This window comes from Oreochromis niloticus, linkage group LG15 (genome assembly GCF_001858045.2).
Source record: "Oreochromis niloticus isolate F11D_XX linkage group LG15, O_niloticus_UMD_NMBU, whole genome shotgun sequence".
Classification (NCBI taxonomy): Eukaryota; Metazoa; Chordata; class Actinopteri; order Cichliformes; family Cichlidae; genus Oreochromis; species Oreochromis niloticus.
This window is the reverse complement of record NC_031980.2, coordinates 3423160-3443565: the sequence shown is the minus strand read 5'-3', so window position 1 is coordinate 3443565 and position 20406 is coordinate 3423160. Positions and strand designations below refer to the sequence as shown.

Genomic DNA, 20406 nt, shown 5'->3' with positions numbered 1-20406 from the left:
CTGAGGAGGGAAAAAAAAACTTTACTATAGCCAACAGTGCCAACTGGTCTGGCATGCAGCTGTTTCCACAACCCTCCTCCCTATTCATAAAAAAAAAAGCATATTCTCATCTCATGGCGTCTCAATGAACAATATCACATCGCAAACAACTCACCCCGCCTGGCCTGTCACATATGGCACCAGGACACACAGAGACACAGAGGAGCCAGGAGACACTAGGATTAGTACCACCATCAGTCTCTCGTTGTAGGAAACCTGCCTGTGGTGCCAAAAAATGCCTCACACACTCGACATTCAGCGCTCATCAACATGCGCCCTGAAACAAAGGCATATGCTTGTCCTCAAACGCACATGTACTCACGCTCACGCCCACTTTTCCCCACCATCCGTTCTCACTCTCAAGCCATCTTGTTTGATCAAAAGCATTTCCTGTGCATCTGCTGTCCCACCCCCCCAGATGACTTTCAAACAAGTCCTGTTATTTGGTGGCGAGCAGATGGGAGTCGGAAGTGAATTTGTTTAGAAAAGCTCGGTACGGTCTCAGCAGAGCTGCCGTCTTAGATTTGTGTCCAGAAGCCTGAACACATGAGAAGCGAGTCTTCAAGCTAGAGACCTGATCAGGTGAGGGTATTCTGGCACAAGACTTCACTCTTACAGGCATTGTTTTTTCTTCTATTTAGCCTGAGAAAAAAAATAAAGCTAGAGTTTGCATGTTCCAACTTCAGTCTCAGGACAGTAATTTAAGCAATAAAGACTATGTCATCATACATAACCCCTGAACTTCTTTCCTTTGCTGCTAAGTGGTCAGAATTACAGTGGTGGTGTAATTTACCCAGAAACTACAGCCAGAACACGTCTCCCTCTCAGGGGTCATTAAGTCGAGGTCGGAGGGTGGCAAAACACACATGTGCCCTCTCCACAGAGCCTCCCCCTCCTCCAGGTTTTCAGTACAGAGACTCTGAGCTGAGAGCAGCGACTGTCTCCAAAACTGTGATTCTATCTGTGAACGCTTCATTGAGACGCAGGGAGGGGGTATGGGGGGGCTTTGTTGGCCATTACGGCTCTATTTTGTGTTAAACGAGTGGGTAATTAGGAGGCCTGTGGTATAGCCAGGCCCCACCAGGGAGGGTTGCACTCAGAGAAGGAACAGTAGGCTATCTTAAAGTTGACATACACTAGCCCTCTGTGGCCCTCCTCTTTGAAAACACTGTGGGGGGGTTTTTGTTTGTTTTTTTCTCCTGGAAAATAAGTTGACAATAGCAGAAGATTTCAGCTGGTTCCTGTCATAAAAGTTCAAATGTCCAAATATTCTTTATGCTTCTGTTAACTATTTTTCTAACCGTATAATTGCTTGCCTGGTTGTGGGCGTCTCATTCAGGAAGCAGATTTTGTGTTAACTTGTTTGATGCTCCTTATGGTAGCCATATGAGTCTTCCTGAGGGATGTCATTTCCCCAGCGCTCCCTCGTCTAATATCAGTAGGACCACCCCTGTGACTCAGCAAGGCGCACATCTCTGAACTGTGGACCCGAGCCTAAGTTAATTAATTGCGTGGTCGGTGACGAAAATAAGCGAGGCCCAAGTATAAAGATCTGTGGTATAATTTTCCTCAGAGGTTTACAGTGTGCGTGTGTGTGTGTGTATGGTAAGTGGTTAGTCAGGTCCCTCTGGCCACTGTGTTATTAGCGGGAGGCTAACTTGGTTTTTGTGGCTCGTATTGTGCTTAATCGCTTGACAGCTCTTGGTTAACCTGTGGTTTGCCACCGCACAGACGACTCATCGACTGTGTGTATACATGCGCCCGTGTGTGCTCTCACATGCAGATGTGCGTATCCGTTTGCTCACGTGCGTGTCTCGCAGCGCCTGTGTCTGCTGGTGTGCTCCCACATGACATGGTTTGCAGAATGTGTGTTATTGGTGTCATTAGTCTAGTGTAGCCACAGTGCTGATTTGGAGCAGAGCTAATAGGCCTCATTAAATGTCATTTTGAGCTAATAGACAGGGAGTGGTTGTTTAAACCAATATGCTTTTATAGGTGGTTCTGTCTCCTTTCAGCTGCTCCTGACGGTGGCTGTGGCCAGCTGAGACAAACTTCCTGAGTGATAATAGCCGAGCCGTATTAACGCAATATACAAGCCTTTCTGTCCAAACCCACTATTCTCATTATAGTTAATTGATGACAGACAAGCACAGAGGGTGACAAAAACCATTGTGGCATTACACATACTGTGTCTTGCTGTGGCGTAACACGGTGGTTATTTCTCATAACTTCGTGTGTGTGACGTGTGTGTGTGTGTGTGTGTGTGCGAACGTTGTGTGTCAGCAGTGGAGGTTAGCGGTCAGGCGCGTCTCTGCACTATGGGGTTTGAAGCCGTATGGTCTCGGGGGTTCTGGGCATGGGGACGGGGTCGTGTTTTGGTTCGGGTTTGGTCAGGGTGTTAACAAGTCTGGTGAAGAAGCCATGGTACTTACAAGCCTGCAGACAATATTAGTGGTTCAGGAGACCTGTCTGCCAAGCCAAACTCGTGCAACACACACACTCTCACACACACTTAGATGCACAATACTTCCATATGGAGTTATGCTTCTCTATGTACTTGATGATAATAGCTTGACTTGCAGCGACTTGGTGCTTTGCAGAGTAAAACTGAAGACAAGAATGTGTGCATATTTTCAATAACATTATGAAATAAATGATTTTAAAAAAAAAACATATATATATATATATATATACATACAGAGAAAAGAGGCAGAGAGGAGATTGGAATTAAAAAAAACCCCAAAAAACAGGAAAATCAACACTGGCTTTCCTGACCAGGAATTCCAAAGCTGGGGAGTCCTCGCGGCAAAAGTTCCATCACTTTTTTCACAAATCTGGATTAGGAATATCCAGAATAAAAAGCTGCTTACTCTGATATATAATTTGATTATTTTGCTTGGACAAGATAATCTTAATTAAAACCTCTTACGTTTAGCTGGAAAAAGATGACTCAGGACTTTGGCATTAGGAGTGGTGCATGATTGATAGGGAAACAAAAACACTTAATTAGCAGTGCTATTACTTGGTGAGCTTTTGTTGTGGTGCTTATTAAATTAATGAGGGTAAACTGAATGATTGATACTTAATTTACAGTAAAGAACAGAGAGAAAATAACAGCCAAAAAAAACAAAATCAGAGTTGTTATTATTATGTAATGAACTGACACTTTATTAAAACTGAAAATAAAGCGATCGCAGACACACTCTGACAGATTTGCTGCTCTTTCATTTTTTGTGGTTTTTTTTCTTTATCACCGTATTGTGATTCCTGTGGGCAGCTTGTGTCAATATTGCTGTGTTGTGAGCTTCTCTGTGATTGGTTCTTGTTTGGCACACTCTCAGCTGGGTTAATAGGCAAAATGTAGTGCCTACTATTGGATATAATGATACCAAAAAACCGCCTCCAAACATTTTTATATTACACACCTACAAATTCCATTGCATGGGATTGTAGAGAAAGTGCTAAAGTGCCATTTGCATTAAACCGTTAAATTCAAATGATGTCAGACAGATACCATTTAATATCCTTGAATTATGTTCAGGAATGAAGCCCTCTACGTGTCTGGATTATTGTACCCTTTCGGTTACTGCCTTAAGCAGTAACTGAAGCAGTGTTCTTTTGTTCATCATCCAAGTAATTAAAGAGGATTTCAGAAGATTCACCTATCGGCTACAGCCACACTTGAAACAGCTTTTACAATGGTAGCTGAACAAATAAAAGTCATCCAAACATCAGGAGGGAAAAAAAGGCAATGAAATGAACGATGAACAGAGTAGGAAGGCGGGGAAAAGGGCAGAGGGAAAAAAGAAAAGAAATACTTCAGGCTTTTCTAGAGGCGGCCAGTCACTTGAATGTCTTATGAAGTCCCTTGAAGACGTGCCAAGGCGTCTAAAGAACAAAATAATCCAGTGGGAGGGAGAGACAAAGAAGACAACAGAAGAATGAAGAGCGAGAAAGGAGGCAGAAGTGAATCATAAGGAGATATAAAGATAAAGAAACAGAGTCTGGATTTGGTTGGCCCCAAGATGCGACAAAAACATCTCAGATGGATTTGTTCTCCCCTGTTCTGAATCAAAACACATTAATGGGGGCAGAGAGGTGCAGAAGGAGCCTGTCTGAAAGCCACACATAAGCTAAACTCTGTGTGTGTGTGTGTGTGTGTGTGTGTGTGTGTGTGTGTGTGTGTGTGTGTGTGTGCGTTTGGTGGGTGGTGTGTGTGTGTGTGTGCGTGCGCTGGTGCTCTTTAAACTTTGTACAGTATTGTACAAATGTGTATAAAGTGTGTTTGCATTCAATAAATGTATCGCCTTTGGGAATTTTGTGTGCGCGCGTGTGTGTGCCCTTCCCTTGCCTGGCTAGCTTCCTCCGGGCTGGAACGCATGGACCACACAGACGGCTGGCAGCGCTCCACGACAGCCTGGCTCCCCCTTTCCCTCTTTCTCCTTCACTCCTTTGCTCACTGCCTCGTCTCCTACACCTCCTCTCTCTTCTCTCTTTTTTCACCTTGTCGTCGTTTCCCTCTTTTTCCCCCCTTCAGTTCTGTTTTTATTCTCTTCTCTCTTCTTTTTCTCTTCTCCCCACCTCGTCTCCCTTTATACCAGACCCCCATGGTAGACGTGCGTTTGGCTGTCACCCACTAAGCCATGCTTTGCCAGCTTCAGATTGCAACGTGAAATAATTCATTGTTTCTGACCACTCACAAAAACAACATGGCCACTGTGAAAGCTCCAAATAAAAAAGTGAAATATGGAACCAGCGTATTCATTCATCCACTTTACTGTTCCACCGTGAGATGACTGACACACACAAACACAGACAGGCTGATTCAACCCAGGCTCCATGAGTATTGGGGGAGAGGTGGGGGTCTGAATCAGCCCCAGTGATACATTCATCCAGGCTCTCCCGGTGATCATAAACCAGACTGAAGGGCTTAGAGGGCACGATGTGACACCAAATATATAAATTATTCCATTTATTCAGGATTTTCTGTTGCTCTGCATTTTCCTCAGATTTTACTTAGTCAGACTTGAGGCAGGAGAATTTCCCACTGATGTTTCTGTGGTGACACTTGAAACTTGATAAGTTCGAGGAGGAGGAGCTTTAAATGAACAGATCAGCGTTCTAAAAATACACTTCTTGATAGGCAATGACAGTCGATTCCACCCTCGGGCGTAGGCTATAGCCAGGAGTAATGATGGTAATCTGGGATCGGTTCAAATTGTCCAGTCCATTGAAATCGCATGCCTCTGTGCTTATCAATTACTTCAAACGGTGCTAGCAAGTTTTTCAGACAGCTGTGCATTACGCAATAATATCAGCTCATTGCAGACTCACACCTGACTCACTTGTAGGCTTTTATTTTCCAACTCTTCTCAGTGTTTCCCACAGATTTAGCCTGGGAGGATGGGAAGATCCTCCCCCCTCTGGTCTATATGACCCTGCCGCTGCTAGATAATTTTTATACCCCGGTGGGGATAGAATTTTATCCAGATATGAGTGTTGAAGGATGACCCAGATCGGTTCAGTTCCTACTTTTCATAAAGCCAGAAACCACCACTGTTTCAGAGTGAAAACTACAATTAGCTAAACAAAAGAGAAGTGAGTTGATTCAGAGAGTCAGGAGACTCACAGAAACATCCATGAAATACTCCTACTGCGTGTCAAATATTTGCCTGATTGCTGACATCTGAATTCCCTACAAAGGTGTGTCCTGCAGCGTCTTCTTTTGACTTGTTGAATTGTACAGGAGCTGCTGTGTGCGACAGTTATGTTAAGCGCACAATTTGATGGCTTTACCAAAAATGGTGTAGCGCTTGTGGCCCACTAACTATTCAGCAGGGGTCCTAACCTGGCCGTCATTCATTGCATCCTTCACAGGTTAGAACCTGAAGCTCTAGTCAAGTCATTTTCACATTTTTATTAACTCTCAAATTCAAAAGTTCATAACAGTAATCTGTTACAGTGCTCTTGTTAATGCTGTGGTAATATGTCTAAGCTCTGAACTTGTTTAGCTAAGGTTTATAATTATTCTGCAAACATTACAGTGAACGCAATAACTCAATAACCAGCCTGCAGGCTTTAAAGTATATAGGACCACAATGGTTACTGGATTATTTTTATGGGGGAAAAACAATAACATCTCCCACCCTTGTTTTTTTTTACAGATTACACCATGGAATTAGATTTAGTTAAGATTCTTTGCTGTAAAATGTTTTAATTTATGGGGAAAAAACACCAGGTCCACTGTTTAGACTGCAGCTACTGTAGGTAGTCTTTGTTCTGCTTTGGTGCGTCGGTGAGTTTACCATTGCAGCAGAGCAGATCTGCTGGTTCTGTTTAGATTGGCCCTCCTGTCGTCCTGTCAGATGGAGTCACCCACATCTGAGGATGCGATGAAGAGTAGCTGAATCATATCGAGGGCTGTCATAATAGCAACCCGGCCATAATGCCAGCCAGATATGCGAATAGCTGGGGTGAACTAATTAGCAGAGACTGAACTGGCACATCATTAAAATCTGTCTCTAGCTTGGAGACATTATCTAAGATAAGCATGAAGACCTGTCACTGTCATTAAGAACAAAAATCTGCCTGTCACCACCTCCTGCATGCACTAATTATTATATTATCTTGTTTTTTAATCTGTACAAAATTCATTAACACTGCACACAGCCTAGCTTAGCTTAGCTTAGCTTAGCGTAGCTGTTTCACCAGTGTCCTTTGTTTGATAAGCTTTGCTATCTGCCTGTAATTTCATGTGTACATACATTTGCTATAAAAATTCATATAAATGGCACAAAATTCTTCAAACACTCCTAATATTTTAGCTATTGAAGCTCCTGAAGCTTTTTTAAAGTACATTGATAAACCATACGATGCAAAATCCCTACACAAACCACTATCCGGCTAAAAGAACTGTATAGGGTATTTGAGGGATATTCTCAGCCAGGACATAACAGCTAACCATTAGTCAAAGATCTCTGTGCTCAGGCTCAGATTCAATCTAATGCTGCCATTAATTATGGAAGACTTATATTGTGTTTGCCTACTTGCTCTTACTAACTGTTATCAGATCAGCAGGGGTGAGCTGGATCCAGACTTATTTCTCTGGGACGGCTGAAATAATACTATTCTAGGATCAGTGTGCAACCGTGCGAGTTGAGATACCATCTATAGAGGTGTTATCTAATCATTCTAAATCTTAGTTTGTGTGTGTGTGACTAAGTGTGTAATGGCTGAGTGCAAACACGCATGCAGTAGGAGTGTGTATCCATACATCCTTTTGTTTTTTCTGCGTTTCTGGTGTTTCCGTGTGTGTGCGAGTTGTTCACATCTGGTCTGAATCTGTCCATGTTTCCGGGCGCTGGCTGGGCAGGGAAGTGGCAGGCGCTATCGAAAATCTCCGCTGTTTTCACAGGGATGATGGGAATCTCAGGGACTTTCCCTACGGCAGTGAAATCATCCGCCTTTCCCGCTCCTTTAAATACCCCCGGCTCATTCCTCCGCCCTGCTAGGGTTCCGATAAAACAGCTGAGACATCTTGTGTTTGGCAACAGTTGTCCTCTAAAAGGTGTAATTAACTCATGAAAAACTGTATTTACTGTCAAGGCCTGCTAAACTAATGGACTTGAGGTCTGGCTGGTTGGAGTGTAAATTGGACCTTAATGTGGTGGTTGACATGCAGCATTCCTATAGGAGAAAAAATACAAAGGCTTCCTTTAAAACGGAGTGTCATCCATAGATTTGTTGACATTTATGGTGGCTCAGGATGGAACCTGAATGAAACTGTAACAGAAGTGAAGTTAGCTTGATGTATCTCATGTCAGTATAATTTTTATCTTCTTAAACATCTGTCTATATTTTGGGATCGTCCACAAATATGTTGAAATCCTAAAGTCTCCCTAACTGTTTCACCATTCAGCACTCCTCACAGAGCTTGCTTCGCCTAACCAGCCCAGAGCTCTTAATTTACTGGTCATCAGGGTCTCTTCCTCGCCATGCGTCGCCTCCCTGCTCGCGCCTGTCCCCCTCTGTCTCCCATCATCCCCCTATGGTCTCCCATTGCTATTTATTCCCATCACTAGGAAACAGGCTGTGCACAAAGCCTGCACTGTGTCCCGAGGCTTTTTTAGAATAGAAACTGGGTCTGTTGAAAATGGAAACGCTATGATTGACTGGGCACAGCTTGCACAGAGAGACGAGGAATGCCAGTGAGAGGCACAAATTATCTGCAGGAACGATGGGGAAATATTATTAATGAAATATGGGCTTGAATTATGTTATAAAGTCTTCAATAAGCTGAGGTCTTTTAGTAGCTGCTATTATTCTCCTTTCCAGAGCAGCTAGAGGAGACCGATGATGAGATTGTCTATTTATTTTGAGCTGGATGATGCCAGTCCGGTAACGTCATTGTAATAAAAATCATGGTCTGTCTAACTGTCACTGGCTGCCTTTTTTTTTTCTCTGCCGCCATTCTCAAGTCTCAATTTCATTGCACCACTGTTTGGTATTAAAGTTCCAAGCAGTTGTTCCAGAGTAAATTAATTTGTTGTGAGAGAGTCACATGGTTTGTAGCAGCATAACTGAGGCTGAAATAATGCTTTGTTGCAGTAGTGGAAAAATGTTCGACTGTTATGGGTGGTTTCTAAAAGAATTTCTGTCTTTGTCGTTTTGTATTTATTCAACTAACTTAGATAATCAGCACAAACAGGAAAGATGGATGCGACATGCAGCGGAGCCCCTCAGCTGGGATGTCATCAGTACACATAGTTAGGCTGCGGGGCAGCTCTTATTTATCTTTGATCTCTCTAATGATGCCTTAGTGATGATTCTTTTTAAAGCTCTTTTTTGTTCACCCTCTCCTGTGCACCCACCCGGTGTTATAAGAGCATTGGCAGGCCTTTGTTCCCAGCTCAGGCAGCAGTCAGGTTAGGCAGGATTCTGAAGTAGCGCGCTGTTTCTGCCTGAGCCAGCTGGAGCCCTGCCAACCACAGCAGGAGTTTCTACTCTCCTCTGTTTGATATTTACTTTACCGCCTTTACAGGAGAACTAGTGCAAGACCAGACAGACACACTGACACAGGACTGTGTCAGTGTTAGAAAGAACTGTGCAAGTGTGTCTGTGTGCACGCGCGTACAGGCCTCTCTTTCTACCCCACCTTTACTAAACTATAATCTACACCTGTGGGCCCTGGGCAGGTTTTGCATTGGTTCCGTCTACAAGGCTAAAAGCACTACTAAGACAGGCTCAGACAGTGAGAGGTACACATCATCTTGCATTTGTGTGTGTACAACCTAAATTGTATGTGTTAGCAGCGTGCATGTGTGTTTGTATGTTGGAGGAGTGTAGAGTTACCAGGCTGAGAGAGTGACGAGAATAGAATGGGGGATATAAAGGGTGTAAAATTATTGGTAAAGGAATGCAGGAAGAGAAAATGCATAATATATTTGGCATAGGTTATGACTCCTGTGGGGATAATGGGGCCATGGCGTGAGAGCTTGTGTTTACTAGAGGAAGAAGCCTCAGGTTCAAAATGAACATACATCAGAGCATCTCTTTTTATTCTCATGCAAAAAGCTCCAAGGAATTTGCCTACGACTTTGTTAATTATCAGCGTCTGGGACACCATTCCCAAATCCGTCTGCACCTCCTCGTTGTTTGGGGTACAAACTGTGTTTATCGGGAACTGAGCCTTTAAGGTTGTGCACAGTTCAGGAGCAGCAAACAACCCAAGAGTTGAACGTTGCCCAGAACTTTTCTTTCACAATGATAAAAATATTCTTTGCAGGCAACATCGGAGCCCTTACAGTCAGTGTTTAAATAAAATGGGTGTTCCGCTACTCAATATAACAGTGCTTTGTTTTGTTTTTCTGTGTCTGCAGGGCATCGTCAGAAGCTCGAGGATCCTCCCAAAACTGGTCTGTTCTCCGACCGCCTCAGCGAGCTAGAGAGGATGAGGGTGAGGGTTGCCGTTCCGACACAAGCTCCCCGGCCAGCTCTCAACACAGCGGCCAACTCCTTCAACCCACAGGGACAGACGCAGATAACAGGTGAGCCGCCAAGGACAGCTTATACAAAGCTCCTGGTGTTGATGGAGAATCCAGGTGCTGGAAGCGTCCAGGAAGTGTGCATGCACAGAATCTCTTAGCATGCTGTTCCTTATCTGATCTTAAACCTCTGGGATTTTATAGTTCCTTGTTATACGTTTCAAATACAAATATTTTGCTGTTGCCCAAGCTTTGCAGTCATTAGGTGTTAAAAGTCATTTCCAAAGTATGTGTCATCTAGGATAGTGTCATACCTGAAAATGATACCAAAAACCTTGTTGTACTGAACATGATATGATCACACTCTGCTGTCATCCTGCAAAATTGAGTTGACAAAATTCCAAATTGTATTTTAAAAATGTGTCTTCATATTTACACATGTGTGAAGAAATCCTCACACAGACACACGTGCTTTGAACTGTGGGTGCACACAAGGAAAGGAAGGTTTTAAAGGAGTTAGCGGACATTTTTATTTTTAAAATTTGATGTTTTTCACATCGCTTCCCTTATAACTGAGTCGACGCATTGAATAGGCGCGTGTCCAATACGAGCCACGCTTTTTCTGGACAGGCGGGCTGAGTCACAAACCATTTACTGTATGTAAGGTGAAATATTAAACCCCAATTGGAGCCTCAGACACATCCTGAGCCACAAAACACCAAGCACGGTGCCTCTGAGATCATCTGTCTTTCTCTGCTCCATCACTCTATCAATCTTAGAAGGTAATAAAATCTCTCACGGTTTGGGATGGCTGCTACCCGATCACCCAAATCTCTGGAGTCACGTCACACGTCGTCATTTAGCTCTTAGTTAATCTCTGTCACGGTTTTGTGTTGCGACTCGGTGGATCGTTCAGGGCACGGTTTCGCAGCAAGGCAGTGCGGGGGTGACAATTGTACACTGAACTGAAAGTACCACGTGAGCTAACTGCCAAACAGGTGCTGCTTGATTGATAAGATTGTTGGGTTTCTTTGTTTTTTTTGGCATGCCTCCTCACCTTATGTGATCTGACAAAAACAGTGAAAGAAATCACTTGAAAGTGAACAATCAAATAGTTTAGTTTTGTCATGCACACATAAACACGTGCACACATATACTTTCTGTCTCAATCAGCTTCCATTCTGAGTCCTTGTTGCCGCACAGACACAATGATAAAGTGTTGTGGTTGTCTGCCGGTGTGTTTACACCGTGGCTGAGTGCCAGCGAGGCTCTCTGTGCCTCAGCTGCGAGCACAAAGTTTTACAAGGCAAACAGGAAGATCTTCTCTCTAAAAGGTAAACATTAGAAGTCTTATTATTAAAAAATGTTGCATAACATGCCCGAGTGATATTTAACCCTAAACACAGGCGCAGAGAAGCATAGCGACGGATCATGTCCGCAGCTCTGTGTGTTATGTTGCCAACCTTCCCGCCCCCCCTCCCAAAAAAAATCTGAATATTTGAACAAGCTTGTGGGCCAGTGGTAATTCTTTCTTTCTTTCTTCCTTTCTTTTTCTGTCTTGTTTTTTCTTTATACGTCTTTCTGTAATCTTTTCCCTCCCCTCTTTCCCACTTCCATTTCTGTCCTCTCTCCCTCCGTTTCTCCCCTTCAGACCCTCGTCAGTCCCAGTCCTCTCCTCCCTGGTCGTACGAACAGACGTATCCGTCCTACCTGAGTCCCATGGCGTCCCCCTCGGTCCACTCCACCACCCCCCTCTCCTCCAGCCGAGGCACAGGTCTGCCTGCCATCAGTGACGTGCCTAGACGATTGCCAGGTACTGTCAGGGTCATTTAATCTGCTACAAGTAATTTAGTTTACAACATTTTACAACAAGTTTGCAGCATTTTTCTTACAGCGAGAAAGGAGGTTGGGGGTGGAGAGACAGGCACACACACACTTTCACACTCTGTCAAAAGCAGAAACATATACAAAGAGGGGAGAAAAAACTATGAGCTACTATTTAAGAGAGAATAATTCAGCAAAGCAAGCTCATTCTCAGGCGAACGTGAGGAATGAGGCCATATTGTCCAACCGTCTCTCCAGAGAACGCTTTGCATGGTGTTTTTCAAACAGTCGAGGGAAAAAAAAACAACTATTGTTTCCTTTTTCTTTTTTTTTTCCAAGCTCAGAGCCTTTGATCCCAGAGGAGCATGGGTAATAACAGGCCCGGGGATAATAACAGGCTCGTGACTGACAAATAAAGTGTCTTTACAGCGATGTGCCACTCTCTCAAGGCATTCTGGGTAATTGCATTAGCCAGTCTGTTTGCAGTAACGGCAGCATCTGTGTTCCAATTTGTCCCTGTTTTTCCCCCAATGTAAGAGCTCCTTTAAAATCCCTACACGCCGCCAGACGAGTTTCTGCCCTGTACACCTGTTTGACTCACTGCCATGAGGTTTTTTTTCTACACTACTTTTTCTTTCTGTTTCCTTGTGCTAACATACTACACCCTCCTCTGTGTGCGTGTGTGTGTGTGTGTGCCCTGAGCGAGGCTGAGTGATTAAGCGATGCAGCCGTGTGACTCTGCATTAGAAAGGGTTTAAAATCCAGCCAGCTGCCTTGTCAACTTTGATTAGTTTGGTCACTCACTTCAGCTTTCATCTAGCGAGCATTGGGCTTTGTTCTCAAAGCGCGTGCACCAACACGGGGGCAAAAGCTCGCCTCCCCACTTTTACCCACTCGCACACCTCAAGCGCTTAATGCCTCCTAAGTGATGTGACTAAGGCTCTCAGATCTCCAGAGATCATGTTGACACCTCGCCAGGCGGCTCTGTAACCGTATCCAGCCGCAGAACATACCGACGAGCACGAGCAGAAGCTGATATGGATGCTGTATCGGCGTTCCGCCCTCCCTTAAGCGGTCCGGCTCGTGTGTCAAAATGTTACATTTGCTCGGAAGCGATTGCAAAAAAGTTCATCAGTCAAGTCAAACACGTCATTCGGAAGCGACGCCCCAGAGTTTTGTAACATCCTTCCAAACATTCAGACGGCGTTTACACTCTGGTTTCATTTAGGCTGATAAAGTTCGATCTGGCCCATCATCACAGGGCCCCTTTGAGCACAAAAATAGGTCCTGAAGTTAAAAGCAGGGGGTTTATTGAACAGCGCCGGTCACGTCTGAGATCACACTGCCCCTCTGCAACAGAGAGACAATCGCCTACTATTTCTATTAGAATCAAACGGATCTCGGGGGGAAAGAGGAAGTTTAAAGGCCTTAATTAGCAGCATATGCTATCTGACGCTGCAGCGACAAACCCGGCTTCGCAATCCCTCCCTGCACATAAACACTGCGCCCACCTCCCCTCCTCTTCCCCACCACCCCCTGTCCTCTCGCAGCAGACATGGTGACACAGAAGACGCCTGGTGATTTATGATAAGAGCGCCATGGCTGGACTAAACCGCTGAGAGGGAGACGGGGAGAGAGGGGAGGGGAGGACCTCCTATTCTCCTTAAACTCTTCGCCCAGCGCGAAGCTCGCCGCAGCCAGTTAGTGGTTTTTTGGGTATTTTTTAAAGGGATGAAGCGAAAAGAGGAACGAAGGGTGAGATGGAGCAGCTCCTTCTCATCCCCCCCTCCCCTCACACACACACACTCCTCCTGCGCGCACTCGCACGGACGCACACTCACACGCATACATACACACACACGCTGGAGCCGATGGGAGGCGAGGAGAGGAGCCACATCAGAGCTCAGCCCTGCCTCATTATGGATCTCATGGAAACTGTTTCTGCTCAAAGTGTTTCCACATGTGCAGCTCCTGATTCATCCCAACTGCTTCTTTTTTTTTTTTTTTATGTGCATACAGTATTCACACACATACAGCCCCCCCCCACACACACACACACACGCACGCACAGATATATTTGCATGCATAAACAGTTGCACAGATGCACATAAACATGCACCAACACACTCTCAGAAACATAAATATGCAAAGGTGTAAACATGCTTGCACGGGACTTTGCTGATGTGCGTTTGGTAACTTCATGGAAACCGAATAGCAGCAGTTGAAAAAAGCTGACTGAAGTTCACCGATATATCATTATTAATATTGATAGATGAAGGCTGCTCCTCAGCCGTGCCCGCAAAATCTATTAGCTTCTTCAGATTGGTTCATAGACAATTCAGTTTACTGCTGTTTAATTTCTCAAGAGACGTATTCGTTAAATTCAATTACTCTACAAGACAAAGTGCTAAATGGTTTAATAGTCCAAACCACATTCAGCGCAATCACAACTGACAAGCTGATGTGTGATTATTTAGGTTCCGTAATAAATCCTTCCTGTCGACGTCATAAGACACCAATGAAATTCACGTGTTTGTGCGTTTTGTGTTTTCTCCTTTCAGGTTCCTCTGACCTGAGCCCATTCCCCGGTCAGTTCGAGCGCCAGTTCCCGAGCCTCTCCTCCCTCACAGAAAGCCGTTTCTCCAGCCCTCGGATGCACTACCCGGCAACCTTCACCTACACCCCGCCCGTCACCTCGGCCATGTCGCTGGGCAGCGCCCACTACCACACCTACCTTCCCCCTCCGTACCCGGGCTCCACCCAGAGTCAGAGCGGACCCTTCCAGACCAGCAGCACGCCCTATCTCTACTACGGGACGTCCTCCAACACGTACCAGTTCTCCATGGTTCCCGGCGGGGACCGCTCGCCGTCCCGGATGATCCCGCCTTGCACTAGCGCCTCCACGGGCACATCCCTGGTGAACCCTAACCTGCCCAGCCAGACAGAGGGAGGGGTGGACGGCGACGGAAGCCACAGTAACTCCCCGACTGTTCTCAACCCCGGAGGCCGCATGGATGAAGCAGTTTGGAGGCCATATTGAAGAAGGCAGAGAGATAAGAAGTCAACTGATGTCATGGTTTGAAAGCACAAAACCTTTTTTTTTTTTTTTTTAAATAAAAAGGGGATTTTTGAGCTTACATCAGCTGTCTCTACCTTTGGAAATTAAGGTTGAGATTAAAAAAAAAGATGGAGAGAGCAAGAGAGACCAAACGTGTGTGGACTTGTCCTCCTGGAATGTGTTTAGACCGTGGCGCTACAAAGGGAGTCGGTTTCAAAGCAATAATGAAAAAGACAGTTTTGGTTTACTAGGCCCAAGTGGATGAGACATTATTTCAGTTTTATTCTAGTCCACAAAGCTAAAGGGATGCTTCGACGATATTTGTTAAAGACTGCCTCTTTTGTACAGTGTTTGTATTTCTTCAAGGCTTTTTTTGCAGAGCATGTTTTTTGTGGTTTTTTTGTACTACGACAATATCAAGATGCAAGTTAAGCACTGAGTAGCAAGTAATAAGAGTAACGCATATGTTACTTTAAGTGGTGTGGACAGTAAATTTTGCTTTAAACCGATTAATTTAACTTGTATATTGTGGGTGAAACGATGTAGATTGAGGCGTTTTCTTCGTTTTAACTTATAAAGCCATAAATTATGTATTGTATTTGAAACTTGAGTCAAAGAAAGGTAATCTGAATATTTTTGATGCATCTATATGACTAAGTTAAAATGATTTTTTTTTTTTTTTGATAGGTAATTTAAGAAAGTAAGTTTTGTTTTTTGTTTTTCTGGTAGCACCCAAAGATTTAAAATCGTGTTGAATATGAAATGTAATTTCCAAAGAGTATTGCAACATTTTTTTTTTTTCTGGTGTAACTTTCAGTTTAACTGCTCTACACATCCAGAGCCCAACATCCTCGCGAGGCGTTGACACACATTTGGCTCGGAATTAAACCTTTGGTATTTATTGAGCAATAACTCGTATTGTGCCTCTTGGCAACATACCATTAAAGAGAGTTTCAATGGGGGAAAATAATTATCCGTTTGGGGAAATTCTGCTTGATTTCTTTGCTCTGTCTAGTCTGACATGCACACAGATACTTATGTATTTTCTCTTCCAAATAAGAAATGGTGCATTTAGACACGAATTGACGTCCAGCCCAAAGATGATTGCAGTGGGTACCGCGCCTAATGGCCCACTTTAAAAGAGGCAGGTCAGACTTTAAGGATCACTTATTTTGTGATACATGAACTCCTCAGGACTGGAAGAATCCTTGGTTGATCCCACAGATTTGCTATATCTGCGTTTCTTTTTTTCATACCCAGCCTGGCTGAAAGCACGGTCAAGATTATAGCTCTGACATGCCAAGTCTATTATAGCTTTCATATCATATGTAAAAGATAGCTTTGAAAAAGTCTGTCTTAGTGCGCGACACACACACAGGTTTGTATTTTTTTTCTTGCTTTCTGTCTTTTGGGTTGAAGAGGAAATCGCAGAGAAACAAAAGAGACTCTGATGTTCCTTTCGGCTTTTATTTATTTTCCAATTTTTACTCGGGGTTTACCGAATTGATTTTACCCTCTTTACTGGCTAATGTCAACAATAAGGGTCTAAATCTAAAATCTCTCTGTGGGTTTGATATGAGGGGAGGTCTGAGTTTTAAAATTACCGTGCGAGATTCTAAAATGTGTTGAAGTTGAAGGGGAAAAAGTGCAAAAACAACAACCAAAAAACACACAAAAAAAACAGAGTGGTGATTGGATTCAGCTGCTGGCAGCAAACTGGTAACCAAAAAATATGGGAGACTTGTGTATGTTTGTTTCATAAAGCACTTATTTCTTGTTTTATTTCTAGCAGCACTTGCGGCAGGCTGCCAGCAGGGCTCGTGGTTTTGGTCCTCAGTGGAGATGTAACGCCACTGGAGTCACACACACACACACACACAGAATGGATAACACTTGGCCAAACAAGCCATTTATATTGGAGTTTAATCTGATCTCACAAGGCAGTTGGCATTTGTTAAAAAAAAAAAAAAGCATTTCTTTTCTTGCTTTCATACAGTATGATACTGAGTGCATGAAGGTAATATAATAACCCAATTTTAAAAAGCTGAGAAAAACATGGCCCTGTCCAAGGATCAGACTTCAAGCTTTTCATTTAAGATTTGCACGCACACTCTGCAGAGGATCTTCTCAACTCACACACACACACATTTCTCCAGCAGCTTCAGCCCAGCACGAAAAGTACTTTTGCTGTTAGAGCGTAACATAAATAAACAAATTCAAAAACCTTTTAGATTGCTGTGATTTTATAGCATTTTCCCAAATACTATGCACATCTGTTGGAATTTATTTAATCTGCTTCACAAATCTTTTAAAAACTGTTTACACCTAAGCGCAGCACTGACACCCTAACCTGTCCTCATCTGCTTCTGTTTGGGGTTTTTGTTGTTCCTCAAAATACAAAGGTTCATTTTTTAATTTTTTTTTTAAATTTTAATGTTGCGTACAAACTGTCATTAAAAAAACTTGTATTATTCATTGATCAACATGTATGATATCCAGGAATTGTACCTGCTCTTATGTAAAGTTTACTCGTTATTTCTATTGTTATGCTCCTTCTCATGAACACTTGTCAGGAAACTCAATCTAATGGAGACTCTGTTAGACTTTGCTGGTACGTTTCATAAAGATCATAATTTGTTTTTCGATTGTTTTGTTTGTTTTTTTTAAGGGAAACACAGACCTGACAACAGTGAGTGAAATTGGCATTGTGATTGTACATTTTTGTTTATTTTAAGAATAAAATAGGAATTTTGTAACTTACTTTTCCCCCCACCCATCAGAATCTTGTTTCTCCACCAAAATCAGTTTTTCTTTCACCTTAATAGTAATAATTATAATGCAGTTTATGTTCAATGGGGACCCCAGAAGACTTCCCTGTGCTTATCTGACTCTGAGGTACACACATTTACTTTAGGAACCACTGCTGTTACAAAATTACAGCCGTGTGATGAGGAAACTTGGAGTGGGAAAACGTAGCCAGGTAATTGCATTTCCTTATACAGGTTCTCTAATTTAAGAGCCTTAGCTTTCTGGGTATTGGTTTCGGTTTCCTCTACCTATTTCAAAATAAAAGCCATCACTCGGTCCACTCTTAATCGCCTGTGCACACTTAGCAGTCATCACTGGTTCGATCTCTCCCTCAAATACGCTGATCTTTGCAGCGTCTTGGTCGTGTCATCTCTTGTCTGCCGCTCCGTCTGCACCAACATTGTCTTTGGATGCGGGACTGAGGCGGTGTAGAACCTCCGTCCCTAACTGCACGCTCAGCCGGCGCACTACTGCAAATGACATGGCTGCATTTCAAAGGTGCAGCGAAAACCCCAAGAGATGGAGACAGGGAGAACCAGGGGAAGCTGTTTAATATTATTCCAAGACATAATAGAGCCAATCCAAGCGCGCACGTACACAAGCTGAAACAGAGACGGAGAGGGAGATCTACAGCATCCCCATGTGTTTTTTTTATGGTCCAGATTGGGGAACATTCTCGGGATTTCCCTGAATATAGATTGCGTGGAAAAAGCTCCTGCTGGTTTCAGGTTCACATTCTCAGCGTTCTCAGCCATGTCTAGCAATTATCATAATGAACTCCGGAGGAGCAGCGGGACCCAGACACCCAGGGAAATTAGCATAATGTCCTCCATGCACGGGAGAGACAGCAGCGCCGAGGCAGACTCGTTTAAAGAGGGGTTGGAATAGAGCTTTTTGTCCCTGTTAAATTTTGGTGGTTGAACATGATGCCAGCAATGATGTGCGCTTGATTTTTATACCAGGTTGTAAGTAGTTTTGCAGCAGCACAGCTCAGACTGCATTTTCTTCCTTATATTATGTAATCAACTGACAGGAATACAAACAAGAGTTTATGAGGAGACAAAACCACTCCACTCAAAGGACTGTGCACAGATACACACACACACACACGCACAAACACACACAACTGACAGCCCAATACAAACTGTTTACGTGACCTCTACAAACGTTTCAGAGGAGCAGCTCAGGCGGGAAGTGATCCTCAAGGGCCTCATACCACTCACAGAGCTGTATATATCTTCCTATGTTTCCGTCTCCACTAACAGAGCTGTGGGTTGAGTGTGTTTGTGTGTGTGTGCGTGTGCGTGCATCTTGATTTCTCATTTAGTCCCAAGATAAACTGAGGCCGACGGGCTCTCCGGTGTGGGCTGTAGAACCAGCATGAAGCCTCTGACCTCCCTGAACTGCTGTTATCTGATGTCATCTGGGCTTCAGTGTTTTGGAGCGACCACCTTCTCGTCTCAGAGGATGACCATCTTCTCCGACTTCAGCCCACTCCCACCATAAGATATCTAAAAACTGTCAGTAATTTGGTGTGATGGTAACTGACACCTCTCCACCGACACCCACCCACTGCTTGATCCTTGAGATTTTCAAACTGTGACAACCATAACTGTGTACTTTGGCGCACTCTAGTGGCTCCTTAATTTAACCATGGGGACCGCGGTGAGGGGGCCCACCTATACGGCGTTCCATATAGCCAAACTAGCACTTATTATGTTAGTGGAACTATTGCACAGCCTCCAAACACCCCACATTTTGCCTCAGTGGAGTCGAGCCTGCACAAGAGCTTTTCCTCTCTAAATGAATGCCAGATCTGAAAAGCTGTTCGGCCTCACAGAGAGGGGGCCGTAAAAGACAACTTGTCTTCTGACCTGTAATAAAAGAAATGATCAGCTGGCAGGCGAGCCGCATCCAGGCAGCAGCCCAGAACCTCACAGACATGGTAGGGTTGTAAGGCAGCCTTGACATCCTGCACCAGAATCCATTCATCACTAGATTAAAGCATGCCTGTGTCTTTAGCTTGCTTTGGAAACATTTGATTCCATGAAACCATTTGCTGCTAAGTGAAGCTCAAAGAGAGTGCACTTATGAAACCTAAAATGCCTACATTTAATGAGCGCTGCTAGTTCAGATTATGCAATTTGATACTGGCCACACTGCCTGAAAAAAAGAAAGAAGAAGAAGCGGGAATTACTGTGAAAATGTGAGTGTCAGTACCATGGAGAGCGACCAAACACGCAAACAAAAGCCCTCTTTGTCCCGTGCCTTTGCTTCATGTCAGTGTTTCAAATTATACACCATCTCGACTGTCAGAAAAATGGCAAACTGGTGCAGCACAACCAAATGCACAGAACATAAGACAGGATAAACTCTGTTCCAAATATTCATGTAAAACAGGCCTTTTTCCATAGGTTTCAGCCAGGCAATAAAATTTTAAAAATTTGGGCCCGGGCCCCATCTATTGCCTGAAACCAAGCATGAAGGAGCCCTATGCGTTCTTTCTGTCAGATGAAGGGTTGTTAAAACTTTATCAGGCAAGTGTTAATTGAGAACTAATGGACTGGTAATTCGGAGCAGTCACGGTGATCCAGCTCGCTGCTGAATGACATACAGCCCTGGTGACATTTAGATCATGCAGAGGCCTTTTTTTTTAGGAAAATCTACCGTACGACCATGGCTGCATGAGGCGTG

The 20406-nt window shown here is 43.9% G+C and overlaps 1 protein-coding gene across 11 annotated transcripts in view; it reads left to right on the top strand.

Moving 5' to 3' along the window:
- runx2b (RUNX family transcription factor 2b) overlaps window positions 1-18817 on the top strand; it is a 148556-nt gene extending 129739 nt beyond the window's left edge. For 10 of the 11 annotated variants that reach the window (XM_025899199.1, XM_025899196.1, XM_025899198.1 and 7 more), the window contains 3 exons: window positions 9918-10085; window positions 11674-11835; window positions 14408-18817. In XM_025899199.1, coding sequence (XP_025754984.1) covers window positions 9918-10085; window positions 11674-11835; window positions 14408-14886 — 809 coding nt within the window. In that variant the 3' untranslated portion in view covers window positions 14887-18817. The remainder of the gene's footprint in view (window positions 1-9917; window positions 10086-11673; window positions 11836-14407) is intronic. The other variant, XM_025899200.1, reaches the window with a different exon arrangement.
- The last annotated feature ends 1589 nt before the right edge of the window (window positions 18818-20406 follow it).